At 32.2% G+C, this 14308-nt stretch overlaps 1 protein-coding gene across 5 annotated transcripts in view; it reads left to right on the top strand.

Moving 5' to 3' along the window:
• LOC149578256 (ARM repeat superfamily protein) overlaps positions 1-14308 on the top strand; it is a 361318-nt gene that overhangs the window by 258032 nt on the left and 88978 nt on the right. For 4 of the 5 annotated variants that reach the window (XM_089827963.1, XM_089827965.1, XM_089827961.1 and 1 more), the window contains exon 43: positions 9543-9648. The exons of the other annotated variant lie outside the window; for it this stretch is intronic. In XM_089827963.1, the coding sequence (XP_089684089.1) occupies positions 9543-9648 (106 nt within the window). The remainder of the gene's footprint in view (positions 1-9542; positions 9649-14308) is intronic. 5 annotated transcript variants of the gene reach the window in all.

The following is a 14308-nucleotide window of genomic DNA, read 5'->3' as shown; positions in this document are numbered from 1 at the left end:
TTTCCTTTTGGCTTAGGAACTATTTCCCAAACATCATTTTTCATAATTGATTGATATACTGCTGTCATAGCTTCTTTCCAAGCTAGATGTTTAATAGCATCAGAAGATTGGTTGGCTCTGTTTTGGATAAATCAATCATATTTGCTCTATAACCAGAGAATCTTTTAGGTCTCTTACTTTCTGTCTTGAGCTGCTTCAATTTTTTTTATGGCCCAAAGTGGCCTTTTCTTTGAACTTTCTTCAAGGTTTATTTCATCTTCGATCTCTTCTAATTTCTCCCTCTAAGATTCAGATTCATTTATTCTTTCAAAATTTGATAAAGGAGAGGGTTCATGGGAATTTATTGCTCTTTTAAATGCAAGATCTTCCTCAAAGATTACATCTCTACTAAGTTCAATAGTTTTCTGTCCAGGTATGAAAATTCTATATGCTTTAGAAGTTTCACTATACCCTACAAAGATACCCTTTCTTCTAGATGGTTCTAATTTGGTTCTCTTTTCTTTTGGCAAATGAATGTATACAGGACATCCAAAGATTCTGAGATGACTTACATTAGGTTTTATTTTAGTAAATACTTCTTCAGGGGTTTTATCTTTAAGATAGGAGTGAGGGCTTCTATTTTGGATTTATACAACAGTACAAGAGGCTTTTGCCCAAAGATAGTTTTCTAGATTTTGATAAAAAATCATAGCCCTAGCAGCTTCTATAATTGTCCTATTTTCCTTTTCAGCTACCTTGTTTTGTTCAGGGTTATAAGGAACAGTATACTCCCTCTTGATCCCTGATTCTTTACAAAAATTTTTAAACAAATCTGAGATATATTCTCCTCCATTATCTGTTCTAAGAGTTTTACTTTTAATTTTATGGCCTGAAAAGTTTTCAGTTAATGCTTTGAATTCTTTGTAAGATTTCTTCTGATTCTTTGCATTTTAAAAAGTAAATCCATGTTTTCCTAGAGAAGTCATCTATGAACAAGACATAATACCAGAATCCTCCAAGGGAGGGAGCGAACATGGGTCCACATAAATCTGAATGAATTAATTCTAGTACATTATTTGTTTTCCTAGTACTATCATGAAAAAGACTTCTAGTACTTTTGCCTAGGGCACACCCTTTGCAAATACTAGGATGATCTTGGTTTAATTTTGGTAATCCGGTAACCATGTTTTCCATAGTATATAAGGTTTTAAAGTTTAGGTGCCCTAATCTTCTGTGTCATATTTCGTTTGAATCCTCTGCTTTGTGAACAAGGGCTTGAATGGGTTCTATATTCAGTTCATACAAATATCCCTTTTTTTGACCAATTGCTTTAGCTTTCTTGATGGAAGAGTTCTTAGCCCAAGTTAATACTTTGCCATCCACAAATGCAACATTGTGTCCTTCATCTTCTAATGCTGTAATTGATATTAGGTTCCTATTTATCCTTGGTACATATAGTACATCCTTAACAAGAAGAGCATTTCCTGTCTTTAGCTTTAAAGTGCAGCTACCAATTCCTTTAACTGAATGTGCTAAGTTATCACCAATAGTAACTTCATTGTTAACTTTCTTGGTCAAGAAATCTAGAGTTTCCTTGTATCCTGTTATATGCCTGGAGGATCCACTATCTATCACCCATGCCTTATTTGAGATTTCATTTGATAAGGAGGAATACAATACACGATTCTCTGGATCATAAGTTTCTTCTTCTCTAACAACATTTGTGCAATTTGCTTGTTGCTTGGAGTTTTCTGGACAATTAGATCTACAGTGTCCAATTTTTTCACATTTGAAACATTTTATTTTTGATAGATCTTTCTTGGGCTTGCCATTCTTTTGATTTCCTTTATTTTTCTTGAAATGTTTTTTCTTGCTTTTATAAGAGTTGGCATTAAGAATGTGAAGTTCTTCATCTTCCACTTTAGGTTTTCCTCCTTTCTTTAGTTTTCTTGATTCTTCCTGAAGACAATCTTAAGTCTATTAAAATCCAGAAGCTGATCTCTAGCACTTATTCCTTGTGCAAATGTTTCCCATGATTTTGGTAGTCCATCTATGGCCATGAGCGTTAATTCGGTATCATTTATGATGGTTCCTATGCTGGACAATTCATCTCTAATACCAGCAACTCTTAGAAAATAAGAGTTTATTGATTCTCTTTTCTTTATTTGGATGTGATTTAGTTGTCTCTTTAGTGCAAGGACCCTCGTTGCATTATTTACTTCAAATGCATTTCGTAATGCATTCATCATATCGTAGGCAGTCTGGTGTTTTGTAAGCATAGGTACAATGTCATTCTTAACTCCATCCAAGATGATTTGAATGGCTTTCCTGTTTCCATTGGTCCATATGGATTTGTGCAGTTCAACAGGTGGCTATTTGGATGCTCCATCAACAAACTGTCTAACATTATTTTCTTTGAGAATCATCAAGATTCTGAATTTCCATGCTTCAAAATATTCCTTTCCATCGAATCTATCCTCAGGTCTGATTGTATATGCCATTGGAAATGAAAGATAACTTACTGGATATAATCAGGATTGATAATAGAAAATCTGCAGAGCCCTAGATCTGATAACAGGGCTCTGATACCATGTAATTTTCTGCAGATTCTGATAACAAAATTCTGAGATTAAGATCAAAGTTAGGTGAAACTCAAAGATAACCCTGATCCAAATACTGATGTACAGGTCTGAAAATGCTGAATAATGATATGACTGTAATTCTGGGATAATCTCAAACTGGAGTGTGAAATCGTTGCAAGGAACCCGTGAGGTTATGTATACTTGTAGTCCAGACTGTAGATGTGCTGTGTGTCCTACAAACTGCATACATGACCCGTCTAAATATTCTCATTAGAGGGTATGTCCCTTAAGGGACGGAACCCTTGACATACATCCATTAATTAAGTTTCTCTAAGTCGGTGACTTGAAATGGTAGCAAGACTTAACTAAAATTAGTTAAATGTCAAACTAAACAAATCTCAACCTGATCGCTGACACCTTTATAGAGACTATAAATAATATAGAATGTCATTCTTTAGAGAATATTAAACAAGAAGAGTGAGGCAGAATTCTGTACCCATAGACCTGTAGGTTATTCAGGTTACTTTCTTAACAGTAATAACCCCCTCTAATAACATTTAATATTAAAAATCATCATTAAAATCTTTTTTTGTGATTGATTAAAAATATATATGAGTAAAATAGTAAACTAATTATTACATAGTTACTAATAATACATATTAATTAAATAATAAAATAATTAAATGAAAGATATTAATTAATATCAAATCAGATAAACTAAATGTTATAAAGGTAATGAATTAATAACTAAATACTAAAATAATAAGTAAAGACTAAACAAAGCTTACTGCGAGCTATACATCATTAGATAAATAGACATGGTTGACTAACAATGCTTCTAAAAGCTGCAGCATTTCTACTACATAGTTATATGTCGTGTGAAAGGGATAATATCCTGTGGAAGGGCAGTAAGAGAAAAGGAAGATATGAATGAAACAACAATCAAAAGAAGATAACTACCCATTATCTGTCTGCCCCACATAATGCAAAGCACAGAAATGATTGAAATACAAAGTAATCTTATGTGGGCAATGAAGGTGCCAAATTAGTATAAAGAACGAGCAATATCATCAACCCACATGTATTAAATCAATATTCTTTTCTTAAAATATAAACACCGCCTCATGCTTTGGATACAACTACCTATCTTGTCATGACTATCCAACATGATTAATTAAAAATATATAGAAAAGGAGGACATTAAATGAATAGGGGGAATCCCTACTCAAGAACAAAAAGTAGATTATTATAAAATATGCCATGTCTAATAGAAGTTTTATAGATTATCATAAAATAAACTTATTCCTATTTAAATCTTCTATACATATACTAAAAGTGGGGGTTAGGAAAAAGTTAGGGAAGAAGTATATAAAGAGAACATATGAGGTGTATTTTACTATTATTTATTTATATATAGATATTATGATAATAAAATATATATAACTAGCATTTGTACCTAAAGGAGGTGCAATAATTTCGCAGATAGAGAGATATAAAACTCACATTTTATTGCTTCTAATTTTTCTTGAATTCTTAAATTTTGATGATGGATCATTGGAGTCTTCCAAATTCTATACAAAACATCAAAAAATTTATTATTATAGAGGAACTGCATTGATCATAAAAAAGAATCATAATTTATTTTTGTTATTGGTAAAAGACATGATTTTTAATTTCACCCACAATCTTACAATATGGTCACAAATGTGCATATTTTAACCATTTTTTCATCGTTATTTTTTTCGCATTTTGTTGAATGCAAAGTTTTTTTAAGAGTACATTCGAGAGCGAAATTGGATGTCTACGTGTATTAGTTATATTTTACATTTTCAATATTTTGTGACATGTTTTCAGAAGCTTGTAACACAAAGGTCGAGAACTGTGTAGTGAAACATTAAACATGCAAAAAAATAAATGCATATGTATGAGAGTTGGTGCAACCAAGCCTCCTTTTTCCCTTTTATTGTGTAAGAGTTGTTTTTAATTTTGGAATATCTCTCGAAGGAGAGCACTAGTTGGATACAAAGGTTGTTTAATAACCTTGCTCTGGATATAGTTGTGAATCTTAGGCCTTGCCTTTCCTTTTTCCCAATGTCGTTTATTTCTTGTTGTAGGACAAGTTCCTCAAATTCGTGTATGGTTATGGTCCATGCCATTGCAAGTAGCACTTTCTTTGGATTGCCCATTGATACTAGAAGTATTGGGACAACCTTGGGGTCAATTTGGTTTCATAGGGCACCATTGTAATTTTCAAACCTTGTTAGAAAATGCATCGGAACATCTGGAGGTTTGAATTGAGGACTATTACGTCAGTTACTTCACCAAGAGCTCCATTTACAAGGTATGCCTATGTCCATATGTTCGTGGCCAATAACTGTTCTAAGGTGAGCCGTTATAAACCTCATAACAACCTTGTAGACGCATTCAAGCCTGTAATTGTGATTATTGAACATTTCCATAGTGGGCATAATTTTTAAACAAACCATCAAACATGATTTGTCAATGATAAATATGGTATTGTGTGGGACATTCTTAGAGTGATCACAACCGAAATGATGGCCATTATCAGTTATATAACCAACAAATCTTAAATTTTGTCCAATACTCTTGATAGGTGTGTGCCAGAGTTTCTCAGTGTACTATGATTTGTCAGAAGCACCTCATGCTCCTTAAATTTGCAATAGTGGTTGCATTAGTCAAAATCCTCCCTAAGCCGGCTATGTAGCTGACTAATTTCTCTAGCCCTGTCACCATGTATACTCCATTCACCATACCATCTATATTTTTCTTGTCACTCACATATTATCTGTCTAGCAATGTTCACTATCACAACACCTTGCCCATGAGCAACTAAGTCAATTTAAAATGAACATTATTGATTAATGTCATCAATGTCAGTTGAATTCTGTTTATTAAATTACCATATTCAAAATGTTCTACTAAGAATTAAATATACATCTTTTTAATCTACTTATTTCTATTAAAATAATATTAAAGACAACTCAAACTATTGTACTCTTGCAATAAGTTAAAACAATTTCTTCTCAAATAGATAAATAGATTAATTTACTATAGTTAGAAACAAATATTAATAAACTATAAATTATTTAATATCCAATGTGAAATATATCCAATAAATGTGAATTATTTGTATTAGCTATTTCTCATCATTATTATTTTAGGTTATCTTGGAAGTCCATAAATCTATTAGGTTTTGCATACCTTTCACTTGGATATATTTGTTTCTTAGGTTTATCTTTTGAAGCTATTATACATTTGAGTTGGACAATATTTGTCTATTAATACTATAACACTATGAGTTGGGGAAAATTAGTTATTTCATATCACACATAATGTATAAATCTTTTTTATATATTTCAAAAAATTAATAAATGAAAATATGGAATAAATGCAAAGATATCAACTAATGCACAATCTCAATCATTTCTTAAACATTTGATAACAAAGTATATTTTATATCTAACTTTTAATTTGAATTATCTTCAAAATTTCTATAATATTAATGAAATAACACAAAACTGTTATTGCAAGCTCAAGATTATAAATACACAAATTATCATAAATTTGCAATAATAGTTTGAATACTAATAAAATTAAAAACACTAACTCAAACTTACAATGTCAAAATTAAATTCATAAGATAGCAAAATGTCATTAATTTAACATGTCACAAAAAAAGAATATATATGTATAATTGATTATAACACAATCATAATTTATTTATTTTTTTACTTTATTTCAAACTATTCAACTTTTTTATCATTTCTAATACTTTAAAAATCTACAATTACATTAATAAAAATCTTTACTATACTTTAAATTAGACATTGAACAAATTATAAGTTAATTAATTAATTTTTTGTTTACAACTATACCTAATTTAGACATCTATTTTAAAAGAAATTGTTTTAATTTATTGTCTAAGTGTAAAACAGTTTAATCCATACTAATGAAAATTAGTAAAACAATATTCTAAAATGTATATTTAATTAAAACAATTTAATTATAACAATTAAATAAATAGAATTCACCGACTTTAAATTGTTCATTTCAATTAGACATTATTTTCAATACAATACGAATCATGTTTTATTATGTGACCGCAAATACCAATTTATATAAATTATACAATGGACTATTATAAAAAGATGAGGTGATTGCAAACACTGTGCAGTACGTGAGTGATAGGCAGTGTATGCATGATATGGAGAATGGACTATGCTCTAGTAGGAGAAATTTGTCTGGCAAGAGAAATTTGTTGGCTGCATAGCTGGCTCCCTCTTCTTTGATCAACCAACCGAACAAATTGGCAATACATGTTGTGAATCATCTCATCTTACATTATTTTCAAATTTGAACCATGTATATATGAAGTAGACTTCTTAAAAGTTTTAGATTTTAGATTATTCTCAAATTTGAATTGTATATATTTGGAAGATTTGATTTTTTTAAAAAAATAACTATTTAAATTTTGTACTTTTTTAAATTTCATTCTTAATAGTCTTGCTTCAAATTTATCTTTTTCATGATTTTAACGACAGCTACCTCCTACCTTTATACCTATGCAGCCCAAATTACATATAACTACAAAGATGCATGCCATGCTCATTGTTTTCTTAATGTTTTTTGGTCTTGTTATTTAAACCTCTATTAGTAATAATTACTTTTCTAGTATGCTAGAATAAAGATTTCGATTCTAGCCATCGGATTTCTTCCTGTCGCCTGCATTTTCCAAAAGCAAGTTCGGACTCTAAAAGGTGACATATGTGCCTTTGTCACTGACCTCTTGTGCACCATCATGCTCGAACCTAGTCAAGCCATGCAAATTCCTGCCTATGTTATCTTCATCATATCTGCCTCAAACCTTTGTATGATGTTTTACAACATGACCTTGCATGGATTCCTCTGTGAAATGGAGGGCATGGTCGATATTCTCGGCCTCCCCTCAATGCCTGCCAAGTACTTCCAAGAGCCTATGCAGAGAAGAACAAACACTATCTCTACCACTCACATCACCTCTGCAATGCCGACATAATTCTCATCACCAGTTTACATGATCCAGTTTTTCCACAATGCAAATGAGCATTAGATGTTCATCGTGCCAACGCCATGGCTGCTGTTGTGAGAAACTGCAATGATTCTCGTGTCATTTCTTACAGAGTCAACAACTTGGTGAAGTCGGTGGCAAACCAAGACACTGAATTCTAATGGGCTATCATCACTTTCTTAGGGTCTTCCGCATTCGAAAAGCTTGTTTTTAGTATTTACCGACACTGCTTTTCCCTTTTTCTGGCATTAGGAATTGAATTCCGTTGGCCTATATTTTCAATATACATAGCCTATGGGCTAAATAATATTATATATAATTTTAGAATAGTTAATATTAAAATGGTACTATAATCATTATTTTATTATTATTTTGGATTATGATAATTCTCTATTAATATTAATAATAGAAATAATTTTTTTATCATCATCACAAGCAAGTAGTACTATTATCTGATTTGCTATCGGAAGTATACAACATTATGAAGGAGGGGCTTGTATAAATCCAATCTAATGGATCTTATCCCAATAGAGGGTGGGGGTTAGCGTCCGTAAATCTTCATGAAACAGACTTGGACCTATAAACTTTGAGGGAGTCCATAAGTGGTGTCCAAATAATAATATCACTTGATAATTGAAATGATATAATGAATATTATAATTGAACAATTATGATGAACCTGAAACGGGACATTACATTTGGGAAAATTTAGAATCGATTGACCCTGGCCTAGTCCTTAGGGACCCAAGACTCTCCGAAAACTCAATTTAGGCAAGACTCTCCAAAAACATAGCTTCTATCAAGTTGTTGGCTTAATTTATAATAGCTGCCTCAAGGTGGGAAGTTTGACATGTCATGAAAGGTTTTTAGTATGTCACAAACCTTGTGATAGCAGCCTATGATTGCATCTATAAAGGAAAACTTGGAAATTGGAAGGTAAAAAATAAAGGTGGGTCTCATGTTGATGATCAACTATCTCCCATCTTTACATGGTTTCATTTATCTTATTGTTATTTTCGTAGTTGGAAAAATCGCAAATAAATCACGATATTTGTAATATTCATGATATCTCAATGTCTAGATTATTTTTGGACCTTCTGAAAGTGATTCAGCCACTCCCCTTATCAGCAGTTCCAATTAAAAGGTATCTTGATTTTTGTCAATGGGAATGTGTTCACTTTATATTCAAATCTTTGGAGAAAGGTGTTATGTCTTTCATTGGCAAGGTGGATAAGCATTCCAGGGGTACTTGATGGTTGTTGGAACTTCTAATGCTTGATAATCTTATATGTTGTGGTCTGTTATCTTGGTTTATTTTCTGTTTTGATCTTTTGTATGTCTAATTATATAATATAATATTTGGAAAGTTATTTTGGCTGGTCAAGGCAGATAGGATAATCTTTTTGGCAGCCTCCTCTTGAGCTTCTTGTCAGCTGTTTTGAGTTTTTGTCTATCTTTGTAATCATCTTTTGAAAGGAGGTATACTTTTAATTATTTCCATGACAATAAACAATATATTTTTAAAAAGACACTATTATAAAATACTTGAAAACCATAATCTCAATTTTTTTCTAAGAAAAATATTTTGAACAATATTAGACTTGACCAACCCCAAAGAGTTGTGAGAAATTGATGTTTTGGTTGAATGAAGGACACATCTTAATGGAACATGTTGATTTTTTATTCAATTAGAAAAATAAGATAAATGTTCCATAACTTGATTTTTTTTCAGCTTCTTCACTTGTAACAAGATATCGCCAACAAATCCATGCTTTTTCATTCAATTTATTTTGGTTGCACATTTTTGCATTATATTCATTATCATGAGTACATACATTATTTTCTTACATGATTTTTTAGTGATGGTAGAATACACATATATTGTTGTTTATATTCCATATATGGATTTTGCAGTGAAATACCAAATTCTTTATTGGAACAACTTGTTGGAGTTTTGAGTTCATATATAGGCAATGAATCTCCAACAGTTAGGCGCCTCTGTGTGAGTGGTTTGGTGAAGGTATGGCATGTTCTCTATTCTCGCTGATGATGATTAAGTTTGCCATCCCCTAAGATTAAAAGGATTTTTGGACCTTTACTGAGAATCACATTTGTTCATTTTGACTTTTTTCTTACTTTGCATTAAATATCAAGATTGAAGAAAACTGAATAAAAATTGTACAAGCCATCAAAATTCAAAGATGAATCATTGATGACAAGCTCTATGCCGAAGATAAATGTATTCTTCTAAATCTTGATGCTTTAAATGTTATATATAAATTTCATGGTTACCAGGAGACCCGTCTCCCCCCTAAAAGTGGCGTCTCGGAGACCGAGACGCGTCTCGGAGACTTTTCGCGTCTCCGGAGACCTCAAAAAAGGTTGGAGACTTCATGACGAAGTCTCCTGAAGTCTCCCCGTCTCCTAATCCAAAAAGTGAAGTCTCCCCAAAGTCTCCTGATAAAATATAAATGTAAAATATAATATTAAATAATTTTATATATTTTAGCCCTCATTTAAATGTTTTTAATACAAAAATCTAAGGTACTATATGAATTCCGTAACAACTGCTTGGTGATGTACATGACCTACAGGAACACGATACAAGTCTAAGACAACATATTGGAAGCTGTACAGGATTGCAGTAAAGATCCCAAATCACATAAATTTATGCGGCTGAGGAATTAGGGTGCAAAAACTGTTGTTAGTGCATTAGAAGATAGTATTACGTATGTTACAGAAATCTGATATGCAAATGCTTGGTAATAGTATTATTCCTCATGAAAACCAAGCATCTATTTGCTGATAAAGACTCAGCGATAACAGTGATAGACTAGAGGTTTTATGTATGTTAACATGAATGTATTTGGTCCCATATTTCTGTTTTTTCAAGAGGATATCATGTTTCAGTTTGATGTATAAGTCGTATTTGTTATTCGTACCTGTTTATCTGCTGTTGGCAATATCCTAGTACCAATATAGGAATCTTTGTTAGTTGAATCTGTGTAACTGGAAAAAAAACACTATTACAAAATGATTTACTCCCTTTTAAACTAAGCAATCCTAACTCTTAGTTAGAAAATAGAAATCCTAAGTGTGTCTCTATGCATGCATTGATGTTGAATAATTCAATAATTTTCACGAATTTTTTGTAGCAATGCCAATTTGTCAGGTTTTAAAATCTATTTCAGTAATGTACTTTTGTATCTGACTGCTTATTATTATTATAATCTTTGACAGTTTGACTCTATGAATCTATTTTAATTTTTAATGTGACAACACTAGTATTATTAATTTATTATTTACTTTAGTCTTTTAGTCTTACGGTATTACTATTTTGAAATTTTGAAATTTTGTATTTACTTTTAGTATTAGACTCTTTAAGTTTAAACTATTAAAAATTTATTTTACAAAAAAAAAAAAAAAAAAAAATTGCCGTCTCCAAGTACCCCCGTCTCCTATTTGGAAAATTGCCGTACCGGTACCAGTACCAGTACCGGAGACCTCAAAGTCTCCCCGTCTCCCGGTGACCTTGATAAATTTCCTCTTCTTTCACATTTAAAACGAAGTGGGTACCAATCAAATTAGATAAAGTGGGGAACTTAACTACTCTGTTAACATAAAACTCTTGATGTAACTGGCTTACATAAAAGTTTATGTTGTCTAGCATAAAGTCTATCACACCTCTCTGGTTGTTATACAGATATATAAGTTGCAGTATGAATATTCCTTCAGAACTAAAGCATCAATTAGATGAATGTCTTTTAAATATTGTAGCCATTTAATCATTAATTTTCCTAGAAAAAGTAATACTTCAATTATTTCCCAGCCACACATTTTATTGTATTATATTGATCCGTATAATTCATGTCATCTTTGGAGATTATCAGCTAGTTGGGGACAAGTTTATCACTTTCGAGACATTTATTCTTTACTAAACCTTATTCTTCTAAACTAAAACAAGACATTTGGAAGATGAGGATTCTCAATACTCACCTATGTAAGCCCTTCAAGATGTACCATTTGATAAATCCATCCCAACTTGCAATCCACATGATTTTAAGATATAGTCTAGGATTTTGTTCAGTTAAATTAGGTTGAAGTAAACAATAGGAATCCCCACCACCTACCCAGTCTTGTCTCTTGATCTCTGCATTTTCCTTTTCTGAAATGCAAAAGACATTGGGCTTACCTCACCCCCACTCACCTAAAACGGTAACAACAAAATAAAAAACTGAATCCTTATTCTACTTCCTACAGATTTCTACAATTAACTCAAACAAAATGGTTCTGCTGCCAAGGCAATTCTATACATTTATTTTATTTTATGGAATAACGTCATTGCTCATATTGCTCTCGAGATTCAATTATGTAGACTTTTGACTCAAACTCATTGACCCATTTTTCATGAGTAGTGGTTCACAAGAACCCACCTCTCATGCAAACGAATGGAACACTTAGCACTCATTGTATCATCTAGGTGATGCTCACAGAGGAGAAGCAGTTGGATTTCACGAGAGGTCACCCATCCTAGTACTATTCTAGCTCGAGTGCGCTTACAAAGTTTCCTCCATGTCTAAGCCCGCTTTACTTGTAACCCCATTTGCAAAGCGTTCAACAAGTGTTGTGCTTTATGAACCATTTCCCCTTAATCTCATCAATTGATATGTAGGAGACATTTTCCACAAGAAGTCAAATTGTGATAATTTTATCAGGATTCAAATGTGTAGTTTTTAGAGTCAAACATATTGACCCATGTTTCAACAATAGTGGTTCACAGCAACCCATATCTCATGAGAATGAGTAGAACACTTATTGCTCAATGCATGTAAGGGATGCTTACAAAGGTGAAGCGCTAGGATTTCCCAAGAGCTCACCATCCTAGTACTACTCCAGGTCAAGTGTAATAAATTATGGAGTTTCCTCCATGTTTAGAGCCCACTCTGCTTGCAAACCTGTTTATAAAACTTGTAGCAAGTGTTTCCCCTTATCAACCATTCATTAGAAAGCCCCTTAAGCTCACCAATCGATAAGTAGGAGATATTTTCCACAAGAAGTCAAACTGAGATATTGCTATCAAGATTCAGCTGTGTAGGTTTTCTGTTCAAACTCATAGACCCATGTTTCATGAGTAGCGGTTCACAAGAACTCATCTCTCAGGAGAATGAATGGAACACTTATCACTCGTTGCATCTAGGTGATGCTCACAAAGGTGAAGCACCTAGACTTCTCGGGAGGTTTCACATTCTAGTAATAGTCTAGCTCAAATGCTCTGAACTATGGAGTTTCCTCCATGTTTAAGCTCACTTTGCTTGCAAATGATTCTGATTAAGTTGTGGATGATATAGATGTGGAGTGGAAATATGATGATCCATTAATGTATTTTGTGGCTGATATTTCAATTCATGTTTACCAACATACCAGACTCAAGCACATCATGTTGATTTTGGGTTTGGACATTGAATCGCCACAATACCCTAGCATGGACTTGGCAATTAGGAAAAGGAAACATGATATATCTAGAATTCTTTTTAACAAAGTGCATGGTTTTCTATGTTTTATTTTTTAAATTTTTATTAACATATGGAAAAAAAAAACTCATAAATTGTGGCACACACAACATAAAAAACAAAAGACAAACTGTAAAATATCAACTTCAGAAACCTTCAGCTTCAATTTAAGAAAGCTTCGGCTTCTATTCAGGATCTGAGGATGCAAACCCTCAGGATCTTCTTGGGTGGATTCATATATGAGATTACATGTGCATTTTATGGTTTCTCTCCAATCTGACTGTTTGCATTGTGTTTAAGATTGATTAGACATTATTCATGTTATTGTTTTGCTGGTTTATAATGCAATAATGAATCCTGGAGTATTTTAATGAGTAATTCCTAGTTATTTACTGGTTACTTGCTGGCTGTTATTGTGTAAATTCTTTTTTATGATTGTGACATTTATTTGAGGAAAAATTAGAGAGAATATCTGAGTAGGATATTAGAATGGACTCTCTCTACATGATATTCACTATGAATCTCTCATAATTGAAAGAGTTATCATATTGTCCTTACAGTTTCATATGAATAATAACTCATAAAATCACAGTTGAAAGTCTTTTCCAACAAGATTCTCAAAAGTTTAACATGAAGGGAAATCATAGCTGAAACTCTTTTCCAACAGGTGTCTCAAATTCTTCAACACCAAAATATTATCAATATGTATAAAAATGACAAGGATTCCGTAAACACTCCCTGCCAACACGAACAACTTTAATTGCCACAATAAGATAGCATATTCTAATATGTTTGCAAAGGATTAAACAACTCCCTCTGAAGCTGACTAGTCTCCCTCTAAATATCAGCTATCATATGTCCATTTCCATAGTATGCATGACTTTTGCATATAATCATCCCATTGCTTCCTATCATACAAAGAAATATAGAGATCAATGCTAAAATCATACATTATTCCCAATAATATGAAAAATATATGATCTATACTCATAGAATAATGTATAGGGTATATATTTCTTTCAACAATATTGCTCACATATAAAGCACAATAAAAGTTATCTGATCAATGCTTGATTGTTGATCAAAATCTTATTTCACATTTCAGGCCAGTTTTGTCTCATCACAAATATGCTCTTGCAAAGAGACATGCGAGTCATAGAAACAATGTGG

Source organism: Cupressus sempervirens, chromosome 1 (assembly GCF_028749045.1).
Source record: "Cupressus sempervirens isolate cs-2001-9-10 chromosome 1, ASM2874904v1, whole genome shotgun sequence".
NCBI lineage: Eukaryota > Viridiplantae > Streptophyta > Pinopsida > Cupressales > Cupressaceae > Cupressus > Cupressus sempervirens.
This window is presented reverse-complemented; position numbering and strand designations above follow the sequence as displayed.